The sequence below is a fragment of the Fistularia commersonii genome, chromosome 7 (assembly GCF_037954325.1).
Source record: "Fistularia commersonii isolate RoL2024-O1a breed Wild chromosome 7, RoL_Fcom_v1.0, whole genome shotgun sequence".
Lineage (NCBI taxonomy): Eukaryota > Metazoa > Chordata > Actinopteri > Syngnathiformes > Fistulariidae > Fistularia > Fistularia commersonii.
Genome location: NC_141290.1, coordinates 17,607,602 through 17,630,993, shown reverse-complemented (window position 1 = coordinate 17,630,993; position 23,392 = coordinate 17,607,602). Strand labels below are relative to the sequence as shown.

The following is a 23,392-nucleotide window of genomic DNA, read 5'->3' as shown; positions in this document are numbered from 1 at the left end:
CATGCCAGATGGAAAATTTGACTGGCAAATTTGGCAAAAAAAAAAGAGCTTTAAAATAATATCTGGGTTTTTGTAGTAACTCTTTCCTTCCTTCGAGTTACTCTTCGATGTAATCTTTGGAAGAAACCCACATTCCGTTAGGTCATGGGTTGGCAGTTAATTTTTTTTGGCCACTGGGTAAAAACCTGCTGCTTGACTGACGCTTCTGTAATAAAGGCTTTCATTGTTTTGTGAAATGTAAATCTGGTCTAGGGGGGAGCGATGTTAATAAGTGGAAGGTGACCCATATAATACCTGCCAGTTCCATAAATGAGCCTTCTGAATGCACCTGTTAAACTCAGCGCAATCTTCGTTCACGCAGGATTTCATCGGTCATCGAGGCTCCGGTCCGTCAACAAGTTGGCCCGAGCAAAGTGACACGCAGTCGTTCCACCTTGAGGCTGTTTTTATATCGTTTGGTGGCCACATAGTTTGCATTAATCGCTTTGTGCCAATAATATTGCTTGTTGGCGTGGGCAGATAAATAATGAGATGGCACTCTTTAGAGTCCAACAAATTCAGCACAATAGCTTTGGAGGAGGCACAGCTTATTATCTACCTGCTTTGCCCAAGCCAAAGAGGCGTATATTATTTGTCCGTTGTTGTTGACAAAGTGCTCCTCTTGCTGCTTTGCATAAACCACAACACTGTATATAAGAGAACATACCAGTGTGACCAGAATATCAACAGAATTCTCCGAAAACCACACTAAACATTGCATTTTATTAAATCATTTTAGGCCTTCGGTGTGGTTTTTGGAGAATTCTGGCGACGGTCTTGAAAAGAAACCCAACCCAAGATTTTGTAAGTGTTAGGGTTTGCCTCACGGCGTCCTCAACGCACGGCCGCCGCAAATTACCGGCAATCAGAGAGGCAGCCAGTCTCACTGGTTGTCAGGTCATTGTTCACTCAATCTGTCTTCCATACGCCCCCCCTACACATCCAGTGACCGGAAACCACAGACTGGAGATGGAAGACCGGCACTGAAAACCGGGGTGCCCCATCGGATTCAGTCCTTATGTACCCTCACTTATTCCTTACGCCTGGACACCGTAGACTGTTGTTTAGAGGCAAGAGTGCGAATCCTCGCCTCGCCTGTTCCCTTCGCATCCAGAGATGACGCGCGAGTCGACTGGACTCCGTGGGGGCCGTTCCCGCCATGCTGTCCAGATATGTCAAAGCACCGAAGCGGTCCCTTGAAGAAGAGGAACCGGAAGAGGTGTCTGCGCGCTTCTGGGTGCCCACGTCCCCCTTGCTTGACCACCTGTTCCTGCCCTCGCCTGCTTTTTGAACCCTCTTTGTGTGCGGCGCTCGGTGTTGGCGCATTTTGGGTCGCTACCGACACCGAAATGTAACAGAAAAAGGTTGTTCAAGGTCACCTGGTCAGTTATGTTTGGCATTTCTTCAACATTTTTACCCCATAATGCACAGCTTTGTTGTTAAGTGAGCACATTCGGTCTGATAGTGTGTCATGCTTGGTGCAGGTGGCTTGGCCTGCGTTCAGTTAATGTTGGAAAATGGATCTCAGTTGCTCAAGGAATGGATAGAGGTGTGGGTGAAACCAAGGTCAGCTCTGTAGGTGATCCGACGCGGTTCAATCCGTTTTCTCCACCAAACAGATCATCTTAAGAGGCCTCACTCTTATCCGGACGTCCAGAAATCGGGCCAACGGGGACTCTCAGGTTCATTGATCTCTGTCTCACAATCAAGTCGGACATAAAGATTCCCCTCCTTGAAGTGCGGGGATTTTTCCCAAAAGGCCGAGCTCAGCCTTTCGCTCTGGCAAACAGCCGCAGAAACAACAGTTCACTGGAAGGGTCTGGTTCACATTTATCTGTCCATCCTCTGCATGATTTGACCTTTTCCCAACCCCCACCCACCCCTGCCTGTCTGCTGCCGCACCGGGCTGGCCCCGCCTCCAGTTCATAACCTCCCAGTATGTCTTCATTATCACCAGCAGGGTAAGGTAGTGCTACTTAAGCAGAGATAAAAAGAAGAATGGGAGGAGAGGAGGATAAGAGGAGGTTTGGGAAAAGATAAAAAAGTACAAAAGGAGAAAATCGGGAGGCAGGCGAGCGAAAGGCAGCGAGGGAGGAAGACGAGAAAGAGGGAAGACAGTTTGTGGAGAGGAATCAGGGAGGAGGAAGAGAAATAAAGTACCGAAGAGGGGAAAAGAAGTGAGGGAAGAGAAAGACACACAAAGAGAGAGAGCTACAGCAACAAAAGCAGGTAAGATGAACAGAAGCTTAGATTTATTTTTGCAAAAAAAAAAAAATCTTGAAAACATCACGAGCGGCAGAAGAGGTATGAAAATAAACAATCTTCATCATAAAAAGACATTTACGTTGCATAGTTAACAAATGTATTTTAATTCATTAAATGCAATTAATCTCAGAGTTTTAAAAGAACGTTCGGAAAGGTTTGCCTCCAGCTGTGGCCTCTGCCTCCCAGGGGGCGATGTGCATGCTTGAATAGAAATAAGAGCCAGCCCTAATAAAAAGGAAATACAAGTGGGTAAATGGTCACAATTTGACATTTTTATCTCAAAATGGCTGGGGAGCATAGGAATACAAAACAAATGGGTCAGGTCGTAAATACAGAGGAGAAATAAAAGAAGCTGATGTGAACTCTACTTATTTTATTTTTTCTTTCATTGTGCTTGACATGCATCTAACAGTGGCATATGTAATAATAATGTCAGAAAATCTTTCTCTCTCTCTCACACAAACACACACACATACACCGACACACACACACACACACACTTTTTCGGCTCCCCTGGAAGAAAGGCAGAGCAGCATCTGTCAAATGGATGATCTCAGACCTTTATCATCAGGGATCAGTGTTTCAACAGCCTCATCAGAACGGATGAGAGTGGAGGGGGGGGAAAGGATGACGGCCTTTTTTTTTTGCGCAGATGGCAGAGGAGATATAAGATTGCGGGAGAAATCTTGAAATAGAAGTCTCACACAAAAGCTTGAAGTGCCCTTATAATGAAAAAAAAAATGTGACACTCGAATACTGAAGGAAACAAAAGTCCTTGTCTTGTTTTTGGAAGAAAACAAGACAGCGAAAGCTCTTAAGATAATTTTTTTCTTTTCTTTTTTTTCCCCAACAGCTGAGCCAATGTTTCTGCATGTGGTTTTATTTGATTTAAGGAGTGAAAGATTTAAATAACTCTCTTATGTAATATTTTTAAAGAAAATGTGACAAAGAACTATAAAATAGTATACTGCAATGCGAAGGTGACCCTGACGTGCAGGTGCTATCTATCTATCTATCTATCTATCTATCTATCTATCTATCTATCTATCTATCTATCTATCTATCTATCTATCTATCTATCTATCTATCTATCTATCTATCTATCTATCTATCTATCTATCTATCTATCTATCTATCTATCTATCATGGCTCTGAAAAAATGTGAAAACTGTGTGATATTCGTGAATTTAATTTTATTTCAAAAAGATTTAACAACTCGATATGAAATTTGCTTATAATTGAAAAACAAGAACTCAAAATTCATCTAAAAATGTCTAAGTGGTGGAAAATTTTGTTCATTTTGAAGAAATAACAAAAACGTTATTTACCTTCTGATTTCATCCATAATTTGAAATTGTAACCTGCAAGTAAATCGGCCTTTACAGAGCACGACTACTTAAAATGTTTAGAAAAAATAAAACTAAATAACTTAATGATTGTGTTGCGGCTGCTTTACAAACTGATCCGACTGAAACTGGTAAGGGTTTATACGTCCAATTTTTTTTCACATGAATTTTTTCACATCAAAAACTTTATCACAGCTTTAATATATTTGATCGACAGTATGCCTGATAAAAAAAAGAGCTTGATAATCAAATTTAACCCGCTTATATACAAAAAGGGAATTTTCTTTAACATCTTTGATCAAGATACTGTTCATGTGTTTTTTTTCGACATTGACAGTTCTGTTGTGCTTTACAAGGCTACTTCCACCTTTTTACATCTCTCTGCCCACACGAGAGAAATAGGTCACTCTGTAACATCATGTTGCACAACATGAGCTGCTGAACATGTTTTCATGTTCTGTTGCCACAGTAACTGTCAAAATTTTAATATGATTTTGGGAATTATAGTCTATTAAAATTTGTAATGATGATGATGGTTATGATGTGTGTTTGTGTGGGTGTGTCTGCTTGGATGAATGTTTGTGTGTGTGTGTGTGTGTGTGCGTGTGCCTGTGTGTGTTTGTGTGTGTGTGTGTGTTTGCGTGTGTGTGTGTAAAACTCCAAAGCGCATTTATTTTTGAGATGCTGAACTTTGAGGGCCAAATAATTCTCTTCTGCCTCTTTGATTTGCACACAAAAAACCCTCCTGCAGCAAAAAGAACAATTAAATGGGAAAATAAAAAACGTTGGCAATAATAAGTAGAAGTGACGGCTTTGACCTGAAAGGTAAACATAACCTTTTGTGTCTAAAGATTAAAAAAAGCGAACCACCTTGGCAAGATCAAACACCATACATCAAAAACTATATTATTCTCCTGAAGTATGAATAACATCACAAAACACACACAAACACATACACACACACACACATAGAAGAGATTTCCATTCATTCTTCTTTCCACTGAAAATAGTGATTTTTTTCTTGAATGCATCTCATTGAATTCTCACCTCTTCACAAGTGTCCGCCACAATCATCATTACAGAGAAGTTGCCTAATTTCTTCGTTGCTGCGCCACTAAATCCTCTCACACTGTCATGAAGGCTAGCGTGCACATGCTCATGCACACGCATTCATGAAGCTATGTTTTGTTGCCTGTTTTAAATTGAGCAGATTTTACTTCTCAACGTTTTCAATGGTAAAGGAGAAATAAAACTCTTTAGAGAGAACATGTCAGTTTTTCAGCAACTGATTGACAGTGTTTGAAAAAATAGCGAGATATGAGATAAAACAGGGATGTCAAGTTATGCCCGTGTGTGTGTGTGTGTGTGTGTGTGTGTGTGTGTGTGTGTGTGTGTGTGTGTGTGTGTGTTGGGGGGGTACACTGTATGTGTGTGTGGAAGTATGTGATCGTTTTCTTGTGTAACATCAACCAGTGTGTCGTGACCTGGGCCGGAGCAGCAGAAATTTAAGTCAAGGTAAACAACTAGAGGAAAGGAAAACTTCAAATAAAAGTCTTGCATGTGGTTGGATTGATTAAACTCAGGTTTAAGGTTGAAAGAAAGTTGTGTTTTTCCAGTCAAACTCATAAAAATTCCCCACCCATTACCGTCAGTACCAACCTCCTTCTGAAATGATTGATTTAATTTTTTTTTCAAATACATGAATTACCTGTTATTTTATTTTTCCTGTTTTTTTCCTCCTTCACACGCACACTCACACACACACACACATATTCGTTGAAATGTCACCTCGCGGCATGAATGAACAAGGTGGCCAAAACTTAATATCAATTAAAATAAAAATTTCAATTAAAAATTTGGAAGTTTTATTTTCCCAACTCAAACGCCTGGCCGGCTTATTTGAGGTTGTCCGAGAGCAGGACCTTTAATTTTCGGCCATGCTAATCGGCCTTCCACCAAAGCAGTAAGATCAGAATGTTTCGTCGTAACCTGCTTTCGTCAACCAAGCGAGTGCGAAAGCCAAAATAAAAACTAAATGGTGTTATAGTAAACTTGCACGATATCGGAAATATGACACGGAGATCACAATCAGGGCTGGGATCTGCTTAATGTCTGCAAGGCCTGCGAGTGCAGCAGAAGCTTCGGCAACTGCCGCTGCTTCCCCGGTGTTTCCATGTTTTGTCTCAAAACGGGCAGAATAATTTGTCACCCCCCCACTTGTGGTTGAGAAAAACAGAATGCTACAAATAAGATGATTTTTTTTTTTTGTCTTTTCTTTTTTTTTTTGTCTGATCACACAAAGATAGTCTGTGAGCAGCTCCAACCAGACAAAATTTATTAGTGTCCAGTAATGGCAGATTAGTTTCTGGAGTAGTATCTGGTCTGCGGATACTGAAATATCTATCATTTTGCGAGGCTTCCATGTGCTGCTCTCCTTCTGCCGTCACACACCAGCAGCTGATGATGAGGAATATGAGGATGATGATGCTGCGGTTGCATTGAAAAATGACGGGATGGAGGAAAAAGCTGTGTAGATCAGAGCGAGTGAAGCTGGCATTGTTTGTCGCACTGTCTAATAAATAAGACTGTTTATACACGGGAGTGTATGAAAGCTTATTTAAATGATTATAAAATGAAAACTGGCCAGAGTTATTGAATGGATTTTACAATATTGAATGTATGCATCATCAAAACAAAAATTAAAATTACATAGACTTTGCTGGTGTTATTAAAAAGAAATAAAAAAAATAAAAAAAATAAATACATCTTCAAATTCCCCACCTGTCAAACATATCCAAAATTAAATTAGACTTATCGTTGTTATTATTGCTATTATAATTGATTTTCGTATCATTTTTTTCTTGTTTTTCCTTGAAATGAAATATAATTCTCTCTGTGTCCCGTTAGACAGAAAGAAGTGCATCCTTGACAGATCCTGGGATGGACAGACAGGCCAAAACCATCACAAGTAGAGAGCAAATCAGCATAACATCAAAATATAATCTGAGACAGTCCGAAGGTGAAACATGGTCACGTTAAAAGTCTCGATTTTTGTCTCTCCTGGCTGTAGTCCATAACACAATTTTGGGCTCTTGATTCGAGACAGACTGTGTCAGGATCGAAAGAAAAACATAATGCACATGTAAGACGACTCCCAACCTCCCAATGAGGCTGTGACCATTTCCCTGCTGTGAGTCAAAGGCCCAGAATATTATCTGCCTTATTTTCAGTTGTTGCTTTATTTAAAATTCGGAAGCCCCCATGCGGAGCCTGAGATCCCGGCGTGTGATAAATGTAATGCCATCTGTTTGTTCTGACGGCCGATTGCAGGAACAGGAACATCATACGGTGTTCGTATTATAAAGAAAAGAAAAGGTGATGGTTGTCGAGGAGATGAGAGGACGCTCAGGATGTCCAAAAAATACAAGTGTTTGTTGCGTATCCCCGCCGATCAACACAGAAAACATCCCCTGCTCTCGGCTTCCTGGTTCTGATCCACGGAATTGGAATCCAGATGTGAATGTTTCAGCACCAGTTGTTTTCTTGCACCTAAAGTTGGTAATCTACGTCATTGATCTTTGGTCTTCATAAGGAATAGCTGTTTTACACAGGCTGAAGTATTAATCCCAGTTGTGTATCTGAGGATAACAATACTTTTTTCCCCTTCCTCTCCAAGAAAACCGGCCTCTTGAGCTTGACGTTAATCCTTTCACACAGGGGAAAAATTAACCTTATCAAGAATGTTGTCACCACAGAACATGATAAAGCTCTCCTGGCGCCACAACTTAAATCCCGCAATAAGTTTGATTTTTTTTTGGGGGTTTGAATTTAGTTTAACACTTTCTCTCCTGACACCGTTTAGACAGTCAGCTCCTCTCCCATTTTCTCACTTGAAATGAGATGATATGTGCATTTGATGCCAAAATATTTGATTTCCCATTGAACAATGTAATGATATTCGAGCAGAAAACAATATGGCGAGGTTAATTGCGAAATGCGAAACCAAGCAAAGACCAACAAACCCGCAGATACAAGTTAATAACTTAAAGAGTAAAGCAAATATGACATGATGTAACATTGTCATTTGAAATGAATGTTTCATAAAATTACTTCTTTTGCTCATGATGATGATAAGGACTGATTAAAAAATCTCGGTAGGGATTATTTGTCCCAAAACTCAAATTGGGAATCATTAAAATGACAACACTCTAGGCAGTTTATTTAATTCTTACTAATTAGTTTTTTTACAGTCCGTTCCCCTTTTACTTCGACTGGCTGTGAAATTGGTATTTGATAATATACATACACAGATAGAGGTTACCACTGGGATCCACCAATGAGACACTTCTCACACTGCTATTTAATAATAGATTACTTCACGTGCTTTCACCGGGGAGGTTTGTGATATATTTTTCTCTCAATAGTAAAATTAAGACGAACAGTCTGAAACTACTTTTCTACAACGCCCTACGGACCCCTCTTGTCCGTTTAGCACATGTTTACACTTGCCACGTGCAACCTCAGTAAGAGTTACCTTGAACTTGTGAATGGCGCTCTGACCTGTTAGCTTTTAAAAGAAAATTGAGTGAAATGCCAAACCCAACTACATCATGTACAGAGTTCCTTAAAGAGCTTTAAGGAATTGCTCATGCCTTCTAAACTTTAAGTCTTTTTTAATATATATGTTGTTTCTGGCTCAAATTACAGACTATATAAGTCATGGCAAGTTGTTTCAGTTATTGTTCTACAATCTCAGGTGTGGCTGTTGCTGAAACAAGTCTGCTTTCAACTGCTTTTGCCTAGTAAACTAGAAAAAAAGAACAAATTGTTTAATTTGATGATTTTGGTACCGAGTAAACAAAAATCACATGTAGTTCCCCGAGGGTCAACACCGGGGCCCCTTTAATTCAGTATTACCGTCCCTCTTGCTCAGATCACATATGATAACTAGACACAAAGTCGTTGCAAATTGTCTGGGTTACAAGTCATAGGTTTATTCAACATGCAAAGTTGATCAGCAAGAATTGTCTATGAATTAATTAAGAAAATAAAGATTAAGTGTTCCTTTCTAGCCATAAAGTAGAGTATTTATTAGATGGCCGGTCTTCCTCAAACCTAAATGGCACTAAAAACTAAAACCCAAGCTACAAATCAAGGTATAATTATGGCCTCTAAACTAATGTTTCAGCGTTTTCAATGGCAGTTTGTCTGGAATTTGTCCAAATTAAAGAGTTTGTCCGAATTAGACCCATGCTTAAGTCATTGCTAATCAAAGGATAGAGTTTAAACAGCTTTTAGTGCTCAGTACAGCAGTAAAACCTGTCATGGGGCTGCATCTACTACTTAATTCTTCATGTGTCTAGTTTTCTGGTTCCCCCTGGACCGATTTACGTTGGTGTTTAAAGAACACAACCAAACAAGGGGGCGCGGATCTGGTTGTTTTGTCACTCTCACCATCATTTAACAAAAATAAACCTGACTCTCTTTATCCCAGTGAACTCAATCTCTGGTTCAAAGTAAAGGCTTCAATGTTGAATCAATGGTCTTATATATTTCTTAATAATTAGTAAGGCACACTTATTGACATTCTGGATTTCTTATCAAGCTAGATAACAGGAAATCAAACGTCAGAACTCATTCTAAATTGAGAATTTATGGTAAAAAACTCAAGCTTTTTGATTATTTTTTAGACCTGTATATTACATCTGAGTGACAAAAGTTTTTATCGGTCATGCCAGTCAGATCTATTATTATAAAAATAGCCTTACCTGTTACCTTAATCAAGCATTGAAAGGTTACGATGCTAATTCCTGTAGTGGTAAACAGGAAAACAAGTCTGATCAAATGGCAATTTGTTACGTCCATAGTTCGATCTAAAGCGGGCCGAGAGGATGCAGACTCACACAGTCATAAGTCACACATTGGCATGTATGTGTCCAGGCTTTCCAAAGGTCTCTATAAGAATTCTATTAAAAAAAGGAACTAAGATATAATGTGGGTTCGAGTATAAAGTGGAGGCAGTAGTGCGGACCCATAATCCACTTAAATCGGAATCCTATTCTTCTCGAAAAAAAAAAATGTATTTTTTTTTTCTTTTTGTGACTTTCACTGGGAATGAAATAGCTGAAAACGATCTCAAAATGAGAACCAGGCCTTCTAGGCATCCTGATGTTATTCTCTTCTCAGCTTATGTGTGTGTGCATGCGTGCGGGTGTGTGTGTGTGCATCCGTCCAAACACACGGAGGATTAATTTCTCCCCAGTGTAAGTCAGATGTTTAGTCTTGGTTCAAGCCAGAGAAATAACATCTCTGCTTCCACAGCTGATTTCTCTCATCCAATAATATCATTATTTTATTTTATTCTCCTCACCTGCCAGCTCTGATTCATACATCAGTCTGATACTTTTTTACTTTTGTGAATTACTAAATATTTACGTATTTAAGTACTCTTAACATGATGAACTTCAACGTAATTTACTGTGAAACCAATTTCAATGTTTATTATACCCACTTTTCCAACAATTAGATGATTAATACAGGCAGCTCAAAATTTTCATACATTTTTTTTTTTTCATTCTTGCTTAGTTCACTTTGTAAGGACTTTAGCAGAGAAAAACATGAGCAACATTGGACTCGACCAAGGAATGTGAAACGTGGAATTCTGATGTGCGTCTGTTTTTTCTCTGTTTTTTCTCCCAAATGCTAAATGGGCTGTAAAACAGTGTGAGGACACACAAATAATCCTTGGCGAGAAACCCAGGTTTACTGGCAGGATCCAGGGAATTTAGAGCCACAAAACTACCAGGTTAACAAGATAAATAAAACTCCCGCTGAGGATTGAATTACGGCGCAAGAATCCAGACTGTACTATTTCATGCAGAAATATTGATTTGACTATTTGGTGATTTAAAAGCACAATTTTATTAACTTTTTATTGTTTTGATACAATAACAGAAACACTGAAAAAACAAGAAATGTATCATCTGAAATTTAGTGGAAATAAGTATATATACATCTTTTTTTTTCATTTGTGTATATATGTGCGAGTTTAAATGTATAAATAAACATGTGCTTATATATCAATATAATTTTTCAATATTTTTAATATTAGAAAGGTTTCTTTCTGACTTTCTGATTGTTTATTAAAATGTTCTTGATAAATCTATGGTGATTACTTGGTAATTTTATTTCATTCATTAATTGTTCTTATATTGTGAGTTTCTCTGATTTTCAAGCAGGTTGCATTCTTTTTTTTCTTTCTGGTTTTGCAAATTTTTTGAAATTAGTTTACATTTACTTTTTAATTATTTCCTAATTTTAGGTGATACATCCTTTGATACATTTTATGGCAATATATAAAAAAAAAAATTTAAAGGACATTTCTTTGTGAAATTCTTTCTTGATCTTTGGCAAATTTATGTTTATATTTTTATGCAAAATAACACACACACACAATATATATATATAGGGAGCAGAGAGAAACAGATAAAGGCTGTGTCCGCTTGTCTTCCAGCAGGACTTCAATTTACTGATTATAGTGAGACACTTTTATACAAATGAGTAAAGAAGAGAATGCAGTCATCGATAAGTACAATAATACAGGTGGCAAAACAGTTAAAAATGGAATGCGAAACGGTAACTATTGTTAAAGCTGTTGAAAGACCTTGAGAGCATCAAAGTGTGTCTCTCTCTCGAGAGAGAGAAGAGGAAAAGTACGGGGAAATCAAAGAAAAATAGAACGGTTACAGAAATGATCTTAGATGAGCCACAGTTGAGTTTGCGTTACTGCTCTTCCATTTTGATGCATACTTTAAAATCCTTTGCGAAATCTTGAAACATCAAACGTCAACCTTCTCAGTTTGGAAAGTGGAAATATGGGTATATTTTTTCAGAAAAAAGACTTGACAAAGGCCTTTACTGAGACAGTCACGGTCAAGTAAATCTATCAAACACGCTTTATTCACAAGGCACTTTCCATTCAGTGCTATTTGGCACAAAGTGCTTAAAACAATTAAATACCACAGTGCAAACAGACGCCACCCAGGCCTCGCGATAGTTAAAATAATCTGAGTAAGTAGAGTCATAACATGACATTAACAACAGAAGCTGAGCAAACAGTGACCCATGGATACACAGACAAGGTTTTAAAGAAAACACAGCTGGAAATTAAAGGCATTTAAGTACATTTCCGTAATAAAAATAAAAATCATCATCATCATCACCTTTTTTTGTAAAGTAGGACCTAGACTGAAGTGCTGTACGTCTGGGCGGGGCTAACAAAAGACATAAAACAAGTAATGAAAACAATAAAAACAAGAAATCTAAAATGTCTGTAAAAGTGCAGCTAATCCGTAAACGACAATTGTAATCAGTAAAATAGGACAGTGTTTAACTGGGTTAATCTTGCTGGGTTGAAGGCCAAGGAATAACAGAAAGTGGAGAAAGAGGGAGCATGCTTCAGACACAAAGGTAAATTATTCAGAAATATTGAAGCCACAATTGAAAAAAGGTCTTTTGAGCTTCCATGTTGTCCTGGGTACATCTAAGAGCAGCTGGTCAGCTGTTCAGAGCAACCCAGGGTGGAAATATAGGGCTGGACGACCTCCGAAAGGTGAAGCGGGGCAAGGTCATTTGACGATTTAATAGCAAATAAAACAATTTTAAAACAAACTCTGAAATGCACAGCCAGCACGAGGAGCGAGACTCGGGTCAGAGTGATGTACTCTCTCTCGTTTAAATAAGTTAAAAGCCTTGCGGTTGTATTTTGCACCAGCTGCAACTTGATATACTAATAAGAAAGCATTTTAAGAATAGAAACCATTTTGAGAGTAAAAAGAAGTAAAATAAATAAAACCACTGTATCATGGTAGTTATGGCTTATAAATGATGAGATGAGATGAGAACAACTTTATTTATCCCGAAGGAAATTGTTGTGCCAGAGTTTCAAGAGAAAACATAACAGTAATAGATAATAGTAGGAAGGAGGAAGAATAAGAAATACAATGAAATATAAATTGTCTTAAATGAATTGTCTTAAATAAATCTAGCAATCTCTCTCTCTCTTGCTACATATTTATATATACGTATATAAAAATACAAAATGGTGTCACGACTGTAAAAAGGATGTAAATATGAGAAAAGTGTTTAATTAAAACATATGTAGTTTGATCGTGTTTTCGTTTGACTTTTCATTAGCGTGTCTGTTGGTTAGCTCTCATGTGACTCCTCCATTAAGAACAATACTGGTGTATGAAGAGTTAATGTTCCAGCATTTTTAGCTTTTCCTACTTGTTTACTTTTTTTTACTGTTTTTTTTTTTTTTTTTTTTTACATTTTTCCCCCCACTGAAAATGTCTGTGCTTTGAAAAGGGATCAGGGCTCACCAGCGTGGTTCCAAACCCTCATGAAAAGCAGCCCTGCCGCCCTTTGATGGCTCTTTTAAAGACGGAGGAGACGCTGTGACCTGATGAGGTGGTTAGAGGTGTTTTTTTTTTTTAACAATTTCTCATTCGGCGCTTTAGCAACTTTCAAAAAAAGGCTTGTTTATGTATTTCTTGGCTTTTAAGACACTTAATGCTCTTTCGGCTGTCGGGACAACTGTGAAGTATTTGTGGTTTCCTGTTGCGCAGTGGAAAAGGGATTGCACTTTCAGTTGACTGCATATGTCCGTAAACATTAGTTACTGGAGCTATTAAACACACATTCCATCTTTAAATGATAAGTATCACTATTTTAACTCCTGATAAGACAAAGTCCTGTTTAGAAATTTTCCATCTTTTAACCTCTTTAGACCAGTGCATTTGTTGTTGTTACATATTTCTTAAAACTAAGACTCAGAGTTGAACATTAAGTGTTTTTTTTGCAGAAAAGAAATTATCATATGGTGGGACAGTGAGTTTATTTTAATGTAATACAGTTGGGGTTATTACAGTGGATGGAAACTGGTGATGCTGAGGTCGGAGGTCGTTTTAGTAACGAAAAATCTTTACTTCCTGGTAATGTTGCTTACAGCTACATACAAAAAATTACAATGTCAGCACAGTTCTTCATTTTAGTCAAACATTTAGGCGAATAAAAACAAAACAGGACAACACAAAACTAGAAATGTTTATAAACTGTGATAGACCTGCAGGGTTTCTCAGGCCCATCGTTCAAATCATGGCCTTGGCCTTTGAGTGGTGTTTCTTTGGGGTTGTCGGTTGACTAAACTGTGATAATGTTACATTATATTTCCAAACGAAGTGGAAATATTGAACCGCGAAACCTCTGTGACTTCACATTGTTGCTAATGCCTTGTTCAAGCGCATTTGTTAAAATTCTAGTTTAACTTATTCCTATTTGATGGTTGTAACACTATAATCCAAGAACATATTTTAAATTGTGCGACATCAATTTGACTGACCAAAATGGAAGTGGAGTGATCCGGACACCGTTCCTTTCTGCTTTACAGCTATGAGTTTGGGTACAATTCAGCGACTCCAGCAGGCTAAACGGAAACAGGTCTAATATGTTTCATGAAAGAGGAACTGTATTCTTTTACTGGACGCTGATGCAGATGGTTCAAATCTGTGACAAAATACAGGGTGACTCTGTCTGATGAATATTTCTTTAAAGCAAGATATCTGAGTCAGCTTCAGGAGGAAGCCCCACCTGCTTGTGGATACAGTCATCGAGGCTCAGATCAGTCTTACAAATTTTTGGGAGCCAAATCAACAACAAGTTCATACTGAGGGAAACAAACAGCTTAAAAAAAGTCCATTAATCATTTGAATTGTTATAAAATCCTGCAAAAGCTCAATTGTTGAGTGTGCACAGTACAGCTTGTAGTTGCAAACCAAGCTAAGATAACCTAAGATAAGTTAAACTAGGCTCCTGATATCCTGACCTTCTATAAGCCTTATCCAACTTGTAATATAGTGCCTTTCTCTTTAATTATATTTCACGGTGTAATTCGGGCATCCTGGTGTGACCGTCGCTAAGGAGATTTTTGGTGTTAAACATGTAATACATGACCAGCCCTGGTCAGTGGTGACTCTTGGCTGGACGCTGCTCCCTTCAATCCAGCTGATTTTCTGCAATAGTTAATCATGTGACGGGCAAAGTCCGCATTCTTAAATGATCGCCTTCAGCATCACCAACATTGAATTTGCAATCCAGAGTCAGGCAGGGTGTCTTCTGGCATCAACTAAAGTCCAAAACACCCCTTAAAATTCCGCATCCTCACCTTAACACTGTCGTATGCTTCTCAAATTTCCATCTTTTTTGGTAATTGTTCCTGTTTTGTTTCTGTTTTATTATGATTCCGTCCAAAATGTTTTTTAATTTATCATTTATCATTTTTTTGTTCTTTTTCTCCACTTACATTTATGTTTTTTGTCCTGGGGTCAACCGAACCCCAATTTCTTGCTCTTTCTCTTTTAGCGAAGGCAATATCTATTTTTTTAATTAAATTAAATCAAAATTAAAATTAAAAGATTAATTTATTAAATCAATTTAATTAAAATAAATCATGAAATGGAATGAGAAGGACTAATGAGCGGAGTTATTATTCTTGTACTTTAAGTTTTAAACACACATTATTAATAACGAATGGGGCACTTACCTAGTGTGAGGGGAAGAAATTAAAAGGTTAAGTCGTGAATGTGTTCTGTTGGAGACAATAGAAATCAACCTGAAAACTCAAATATTAAACTTTCTAACGCCGACGCCCTTTCTCTATATCCCAAAGGGCTCGTTGTTTGATAGTCACCTCACACGACCACTGAGTCTGCAATTTACGCTGCAAACTCGGCTTCACACGCGTGTTGTATTTCACCAATGCAGGTCTGCTATTCCCCCTTCCCCCCTTTGGAATTTAAAGACTAACTTTTGCACGTGTCACAAACCCAAACAACCCCCCTTGACAATGATAAATGATCTCCAAGACTAAATTTCTCTGCAGGATTTATTTATTGACCTCGCTACAGCAGTTATTGGGTGGTGGGTAAACTTCCATGTTTTGTTAGGAAAAACCCAACAAAGAGTATATCCCTGGATAATGATAAAAATTATAAAGTTTGATTAATGATAGAAACTATTCCAACAAAAACTCTATTAAAAATATTCCAACTCAGCTCTTACGGATCCAGTTTAAAGGCTGCCATGAATTTTTGGCTCATGTTGTAAATATTGTTCCATCGATTGAAAGGAAACCGATGCCAGAAAGAAGAGAGATGGTGGATGGGGGCCTTTACAAACCACCTGTTCAAAGTTGGGAAAACTTTTGATTACGGTAGTGAAACCAGGGCTTGCAAATCAGATCAAAACCATCGAAGTTTAGTAGTTTGGATTGAATCACAAGCCCGACATAACCCGCCTCTAAGTTCCAGCTCATCAAAATGTCACATCCATGCACAAGCCACGGTGGGTGGCTTGTGAGTCATCAACTCATGTAATTAGCAAATTTCTGTCTTTGTTATCTAAATCTATTTTTTCACTTTTTATAAGATCACTCATGACTTGGCTTATGTCCTCCTGTTGCTTTTACATAACAGAAAACATCTATTTGGAGACATTCTGGGTCTGTAAAAAGAGGAGCCTGAGGATTCCCCTGCTGTTTTGTTTTAGATAGGTGTTGTTGCCCCCATTTTTCAATGCCTTTTTTGGTCCCTGTCCATGCATTTGGAAATTAGCTGCTGGCTAATACTGGCATATTTTACAGAAATGTTCATTAATTCAAAAAGAATAAACCTATAAAACATTGTTACAGCAGTAAAACAATCACTTTCATATTAACAGAAACACATCGTACATTATTATGTTGTGTAATTCCTGCTGTTGATACAATAAAATAAAATAAAATAAGATAAAATAAAATAAAATAAAATAAATACCATTTCACCATATGAAGTCAGTTATACAGTACCACCAGTTACAAAATATTGCTAATCATCACATCACAATAATCATGTTCATAGAAGCAACAGTTTGCACTTGTGTGCTAAATTTATATCTTATCAGAAAATAATAATGATTATATAACATGCGGCAACAAGTCGTTTGAAAGTTATGTATAATTTATATATAATTCTATATAATTTTTTACAAATTGTTGCGCTTTAATAAGAGCAAGAAACAACTCCTCATCTTTAGAAATTATGAAATAATTTGGTTGATAATGCAAACCTCATTTAAGTTGGAGGAATGCAACACAAGAAAAATAAAATAATTAAATATAGATTGCATAAAGAAAAACTATCTAACAGTACAACCAAGCACCATGAAACAGAAAAAACAGTCTTCTGACATAAAATGACCTCCACATCACCATAAATGATCTCCACGACCTATGAACTCTGGACTTGAGTTTCCATTCCTCTTTGAGATATTTATTTTATCAAGATTATACAAAACAAACTGGGGCCCTTGAGACGGGGTGGCAAACTTAATTCAACTCAAGCTCTGAACTCTGCTATGCATAAAAAAAGGTTTAGAAGATACACTCAATGAAAAAAAACATCATTCTGTACAGAGAGATGTTTTTTTTTTGTTCCCTCTCAAAGCTCCTCTATCCTTCTTTATTTCCATTTCTTCAAACAAATTTCATGAATGACATAATCAATATATGGTATTAAAAATAAATCCGAAAAATACATTTGTTATGACTGCCCCCCTCAACTTGTTTGACAACTTTTGGAATTCAATTCATAATTTAAAAATGTTCAGGATCTGGAAATCCTTGAACCCCAAATTCACTTTTTGGATAACATGAAAAACAAGAATGATAAAAAACGACATCCTGGATTTTGAAAAAATGAAATAAATAAATAAGTAAATACGTAAGTAAATAAATAGATAGATAGATAGATAGATAGATAGATAGATAGATAGATAGATAGATGGATGGATGGATGGATGGATGGATGGATGGATGGATGGATGGATGGATGGATGGATAGATAGATAGATAGATAGATAGATAGATAGATAGATAGATAGATAGATAGATAGATAGATAGATAGATAGATAGATAGATAGATAGATAGATAGATAGATAGATAAAATCTTTCAATTTGATTCTAGAAAGACCTACAAACTGTAAAGTTTATTTGAGGGAATGTGCTGGATGAACAATCTTTGTTCAGGCTGTTGCTACGCAACAGGTCTTTTAAAGTTAATCTTACCTAAATAAGTTACAATCTGTTTGTTGTCGTTTTTGTTGTTCTTGTCTTGTTTGTCTAAATTTAACCCTTTTGAGGCTATTGAAAAATCTTCTGATAAATTATTCTTTACTATATTGTTATTTTAACAATTTTTTTTTGTTGCCGTCATTATGATCCGAAAAATTTCCTTGATTTTTTTTTGTTGTTTGTTTAGTTACTTTCACATTTATTAACACCAAATTAGTCGGTTTGTGTGATCTTTCTCTGTCGTTTTCACCACTTATGCAGGGTAATTTTCTAAGTCATTAATGTTTAAATACAAGCTCATCTCTAAATTTTGGAAAACACAAACAATTTGTATGATATGAAGAAAACCTGACCGTGTCTTTGAGTTTTTATCTTCACTCTATTGAGTTGTGTGTATGTTGCAAGTGTGTGTTTGTGCGCTCATGTGCTTGTGTGCCAGAATGGGGGTCTGGACTGTCTACTAGTTGTGTTTGAAAAATAACTCGCAGCCTGGATGAACCTTAGAATTGATTGGTCTGTGCGTGCTAAACCCCCTGCTGCAACGTTTGGCCCCCGGCCCTGCACCCCATCCCATAACAGTCAGATATGTGTAAGAGAGGCAGCAGTTTCCTGCAGTAAAACACCACCAGCCGCCACTCTCTGTTCAATTTATTACTGAGCTGTGGTGCGAAAACCCTTATTTCTACAGGTTTTGTGTTTTAGCGGAGAAATCACAGAGAACTTGTGAAATATTACATTTTCACAGACTAATATTTAACTTGCGTGATCATATATAAAGTGGTCTGGCAGGAAGCTCTGTTTGATCTGGAGAAAGGGGGAAATAACATTAAGTCTTAAATGGACTGACACGAATTAATAGGGAGGTGTTATGATTGCTTTACAAGCACCCGAAGTAGAAATTCAAACGGTGTTTTTAGAGCGAGACAAGGCCTTTATTCTGAGTTACATTTTAAACCTTGATGCACATGCATCATTTGTTCGCTGGGACAGAGCTGGATTTAATCTAGAGCGAGGTTCCCTTGATGTACAAAAGAAAAACTTAAAACAAAATGAAAAAAGAAGTGAGTACTTCTCAACTGTCTTCTCATACTCGCATGAAAGTTTTGAAGAAAGTACGAGTACTTTCGAAAATAATATTAGTATTTGTATATTAATATTAACACTTTGCTGAACAGTGTAAGCAGTTTTTTTTCCTTCTTTACAATTATTGTTTATAAGTTGGGTTAAGGTACATATGTTAAAAGTTAATATCATAACCCACAGTTTGAAAATATGAAAATCATTCACTGGAGTCATGAGCATATTAAACAATGGTATTTGAGTAAAATGAAAACAATAAAACACACTCAAAGGGATTACCAGCAAACTATTTTATACTAGTCCAAACAAACATATTGGTCCACAATGAGCGTACAATACTCATTATATTAAAACTTTTTTTTTTATATTAGGTTTGTAACGTCTGTAAAATTCATAAAAGATACTACAAATTATTTGATGATGAAAAGAAGAAAAAGAACAAAGATGATAAAGACCTGCGTAACTTCTATTATAACACTTATCATGAGGAAAAGGAAACTGATATTTTAAAATATTTAGTAGACAAATTCACAATATCCGAGACGCATATATGGAGGATACAATCAGTGGGATGAAGTCTAGTGTTCTTAAAGTCTTACATGATTACCGTAATTACCTGTAACACTAAACTTACCATTACAACCATCTACTTACGCTGGTGACACAAACATTTATATTGAGCAATGTGGAGTCTTTTGAAGATGCGAGATTCAAACATCTTTAAGACTGTGGCGAAAGAAATGAAAACGTTCAGAAACTGATTTTCCTGCAAATGATTTTATACGTTTTAGAGATCGTACTGATCGCACTTTAGAGATCTAGGAAAGAAAATATTTCCTCTGCCAAAACCTTATCAGAAAATATCTGTTACTGTTGCAGAAAAAGATGCACTCCTTCCTGCTGCTTGGCTGCTTAATCCTCACCACGACACAGTACCTGCTTGGCTCTGCCCACATGATACCTGATGAGAAACTCTCCGCCAATAAGGTTGTGGTCTCCAATGCTCTGTCTCAAAATGTTGAGAAGGACCCGCCTCCTGTTGTTATTGTAGGTAGGTTAAAAATCCTCTCAAAAATGTTGTCAATTGATTTGTAAGGGACTAAGCGAGGAGTTTCCTGATTTATGAATTTTTTGATTAATCACAAAGTCTGACTGGATGTAGAGGCTTGACTGTGTTACATAAAAAAATATTATATCAAAAATGAAACTTTGAAAACATAAGTAAAACGTGTTAAAATGAATTCTAATTTTATATAATTGATATTTCTAATAACAATTATCCCTCTATGCCATTGAATTACAATTATTCATACTTTTTCAAAATTCAACCCTCAAATTAGTCAATTTTGATCCCCATAATATTTTTAATATCTATTTATCAGATTATTAATTACAAAATAATTAGTAGTCTGGAAAAAGGATTTTATTAAAAAAAAAAGGTTATATATAAAATCTAAAAAAAAAAGCATTCATATATATATATATACATATATAAATATACACATACACATACACATACACACATATACATACACATACACACACACACACACACACACACACACACACACACACACACACACATTTATATATAAATATTTTAAAGATAGGTAGACCTTACACAGTATATGGTATATTAAGCAATAAATACAAAACAAGAATACATTTTCTAATCATCAAGTAGCCCAAAAATCCGACTATAATAAATCAGATAGATGTTAAAATCAATTGTATTTTCTTATTTTTCCATTTGATGATGATGATGCAAACAAAATCTGATTATGTACAAATACATTTTACTTTGGATAAAATATCTTGAAAATATCAAAGAGAATGATTATATTGCTAAAAACACCAAGATATCTGCGTAATTCAATCCCCTTTTATGTCTGTGTTGGATAATTTGCAACAGTCACTGTCTTTATCGACTCTTTGTGTCTTCCAGAGTTACCAAGATCAGGTCGGAAGAACAAGAGAGGCAAGAAACAAAAAAAGGTGGGAAGAAATCAAATATATTTTCAATTTAAATGAGTTTTCTTTTCTTTTCTTTTCTTTTCTTTTCTTTTCTTTTCTTTTCTTTTCTTTTCTTTTCTTTTCTTTTTTAATTGTCTCTTCACCATTAAAGATAAATAAAATCCTTTTTGCTAAAGTTGAATTCAAATTACATTTATCAACCCAACATTAACAACCCAAAATTGTTCAGATCACAACCTAATGATTCGCAAACTTTAAAATCAGTGGGATTAATATCAAAATGTCCAACTCTTAAAAAAACTTTTGCATTTTTCAAAACAATGCACAATCTGCTCCTGGAAAACAAAGAGATAAAGAATGACTTTACAAAAATGTATCTTCAAATCAGCAAGACTAACTCTGCAAAGAAATCATTTTAACAGGACACCTTCTCTGACCAGACAAATTAATCTTACAATTGATGACATCAACTAGAAAAGTGCTCTTATGTCCACAACCCATGACTAAAATTCAATAAATGGACTGTCTAATGACAGATTTAAGCTTGGCTTCGGCCTGACCTCACAGCGTGATCTCCTGTATTTCTCTCCCAGAACAAGTTCAGTTTGAAGAAGCAGCCTCCTCCTCCCCCAGCTGACTGCATTCCCCTGTGGGGAAGCTGTAAATCACCGGGGAACGTCTGCTGCGATTTCTGCGCCTTCTGCCAGTGTCGGATCTTCAGAACTGTCTGTTACTGCCGGATGGGCAATCCTCGCTGCTGAGGCTGTCTGGGTTCACGGCGACCCCCTGAAAGCCAACGCAGTGTGAGGTGTATAATTTCCAGCTCTTGGTTTGTAACTTTGCCTTAAATAAAACGAAAAAAACAAACAAACAACAACAAAAAAGTCCACTGCATGAAAGCACTTTATCACAGAGGACCACACCATTGTGAACTTTCCCCAAAATCCTTACAGGGTGTAACGCTAATAGCACTGCTATCAGACTCACAAGTTAAATATTTAAAACTGGTTTGTATTTTACTTTAAGCATGCATGAGTATATGTTTTGGATATACTTTTTACACAAAGTATGTGAATGTGTAACATACTTTAAGTACAATAGGCATCAATTATTTTTATAATGCTTTAAACAAATAAAATTTCCACATTACCTGTCATGAGGCTGCATTTTGTTGCATCGATGAGGGACAACAAAGTGTTTAAAGCCCCTTCGGCGAAACTCAAACTGCTGGAACTTTAGCGTTATTAATCTACAGTTATTCTAGCTTTTCCTGAACTATAAAATAAGTAAAATTGTTTTGTGTTATGCATTAAAACAATGCTTGCTTACAATTTCCTGGACAGGTTTTGGAGGATTCAGTGAGCAGAAAACTTTCAATACAAAGTCATCTGGAGAATCTTTTCTTTTCTTTTTTTTTTCCTGGCTCTGAAAGAGTGATACACTGCAACCTAATAAAACACACATGAAAATTAAGAAAGTATTCTCATCAATTTGACAGTGCAGTCCACTTCACAAGAGCCCCACCTCGTCATGTGACAAGCCCCTGTCACTTTCGAGGGAAACAAATTAAGTGCAAGTAATTGTTCTGTGTGTTGGGACAGACGTGTCAGTCTTGTGCGGTTTGGAAACAATTTGGTTCTCTTGCAATCCTTGTTTCGTGTGTTGCTTTTTAGCATGGGCCATACAATGTCTGTCTGCAGCTCATACTATGACAAACTGGCGAGGATTTAGACCTTTTTCTTTCACATGGCATAAAAGGGCACCTTGTACTTGATGAGAAAACTGAAAGTTATTCATTTGACATCATTGGTTGAAACAATTGAAACCTTAATACATGCCTTCTGTTGCAGTATGCGTACCCCTAGTGGGCAACACGAGGACACTTTCCATTGTCGTACCACATGACAAACTCATCATTTCAAGGTTGAAACATTCCTTTATTGCTGGAGGTAATATGTAGACCAACAAAGATGACACAGTGGTGGAGAAAAGAAAAAAAGCCCTTTATTGTCACATTCAGTCATACATGCAGCACAGCATCAGTGAAATTGGACCACTATATTTATTCTATAATAGAGGATAGATGAGCAGAGGGCAGATGCTAAGCAGACCCAAGGGAGCAGTTTGGGGTTCAGTGTCTTGCTCAACAACACTTCGATAGACTAGGAGGAGCAAGGGCATCGAACAAGGAATGTTCGGTTTGCAAGGACAACCTCTCTCACACCCCTGAGCCCCTGGAAAAGAGCGGCAGGGGGAAACAGACAGAAGGTTGTGTAAAAAAAATGCAACAGGGATAAAAAAGCATTTTTTTTTTTTTTTCTACCACCAAGAGCATGTTACAAGTGACGATACCAGAGGAAGAACAGGCTGGAAAAGTGGTCAAGGTGAGGGTCAAAGAAGAAGAGGATATAAAATGCCAGTAACCTCACAGAAGATGCGGCCGTTGTGTCAATGCTCCCTGGGTACTGCATCCTCCTTCCCTGGATCTCCTCTTCATCTGTCTTAGGTGTCAGATACAG

The 23,392-nt window shown here is 37.0% G+C and overlaps 1 protein-coding gene across 1 annotated transcript; it reads left to right on the top strand.

Annotated features, from left to right (window-relative positions):
- Positions 1–1,985: 1,985 nt before the first annotated feature.
- On the top strand, positions 1,986–23,182 carry asip1 (agouti signaling protein 1). The gene is made up of 4 exons (XM_086150143.1): positions 1,986–2,268; positions 19,779–19,950; positions 20,845–20,894; positions 21,467–23,182. Exons 2-4 carry the CDS (start codon positions 19,785–19,787, stop codon positions 21,632–21,634), a joined length of 384 nt encoding a protein of 127 aa, XP_086006269.1. The 5' UTR covers positions 1,986–2,268; positions 19,779–19,784; the 3' UTR covers positions 21,635–23,182.
- Positions 23,183–23,392: the final 210 nt, after the last annotated feature.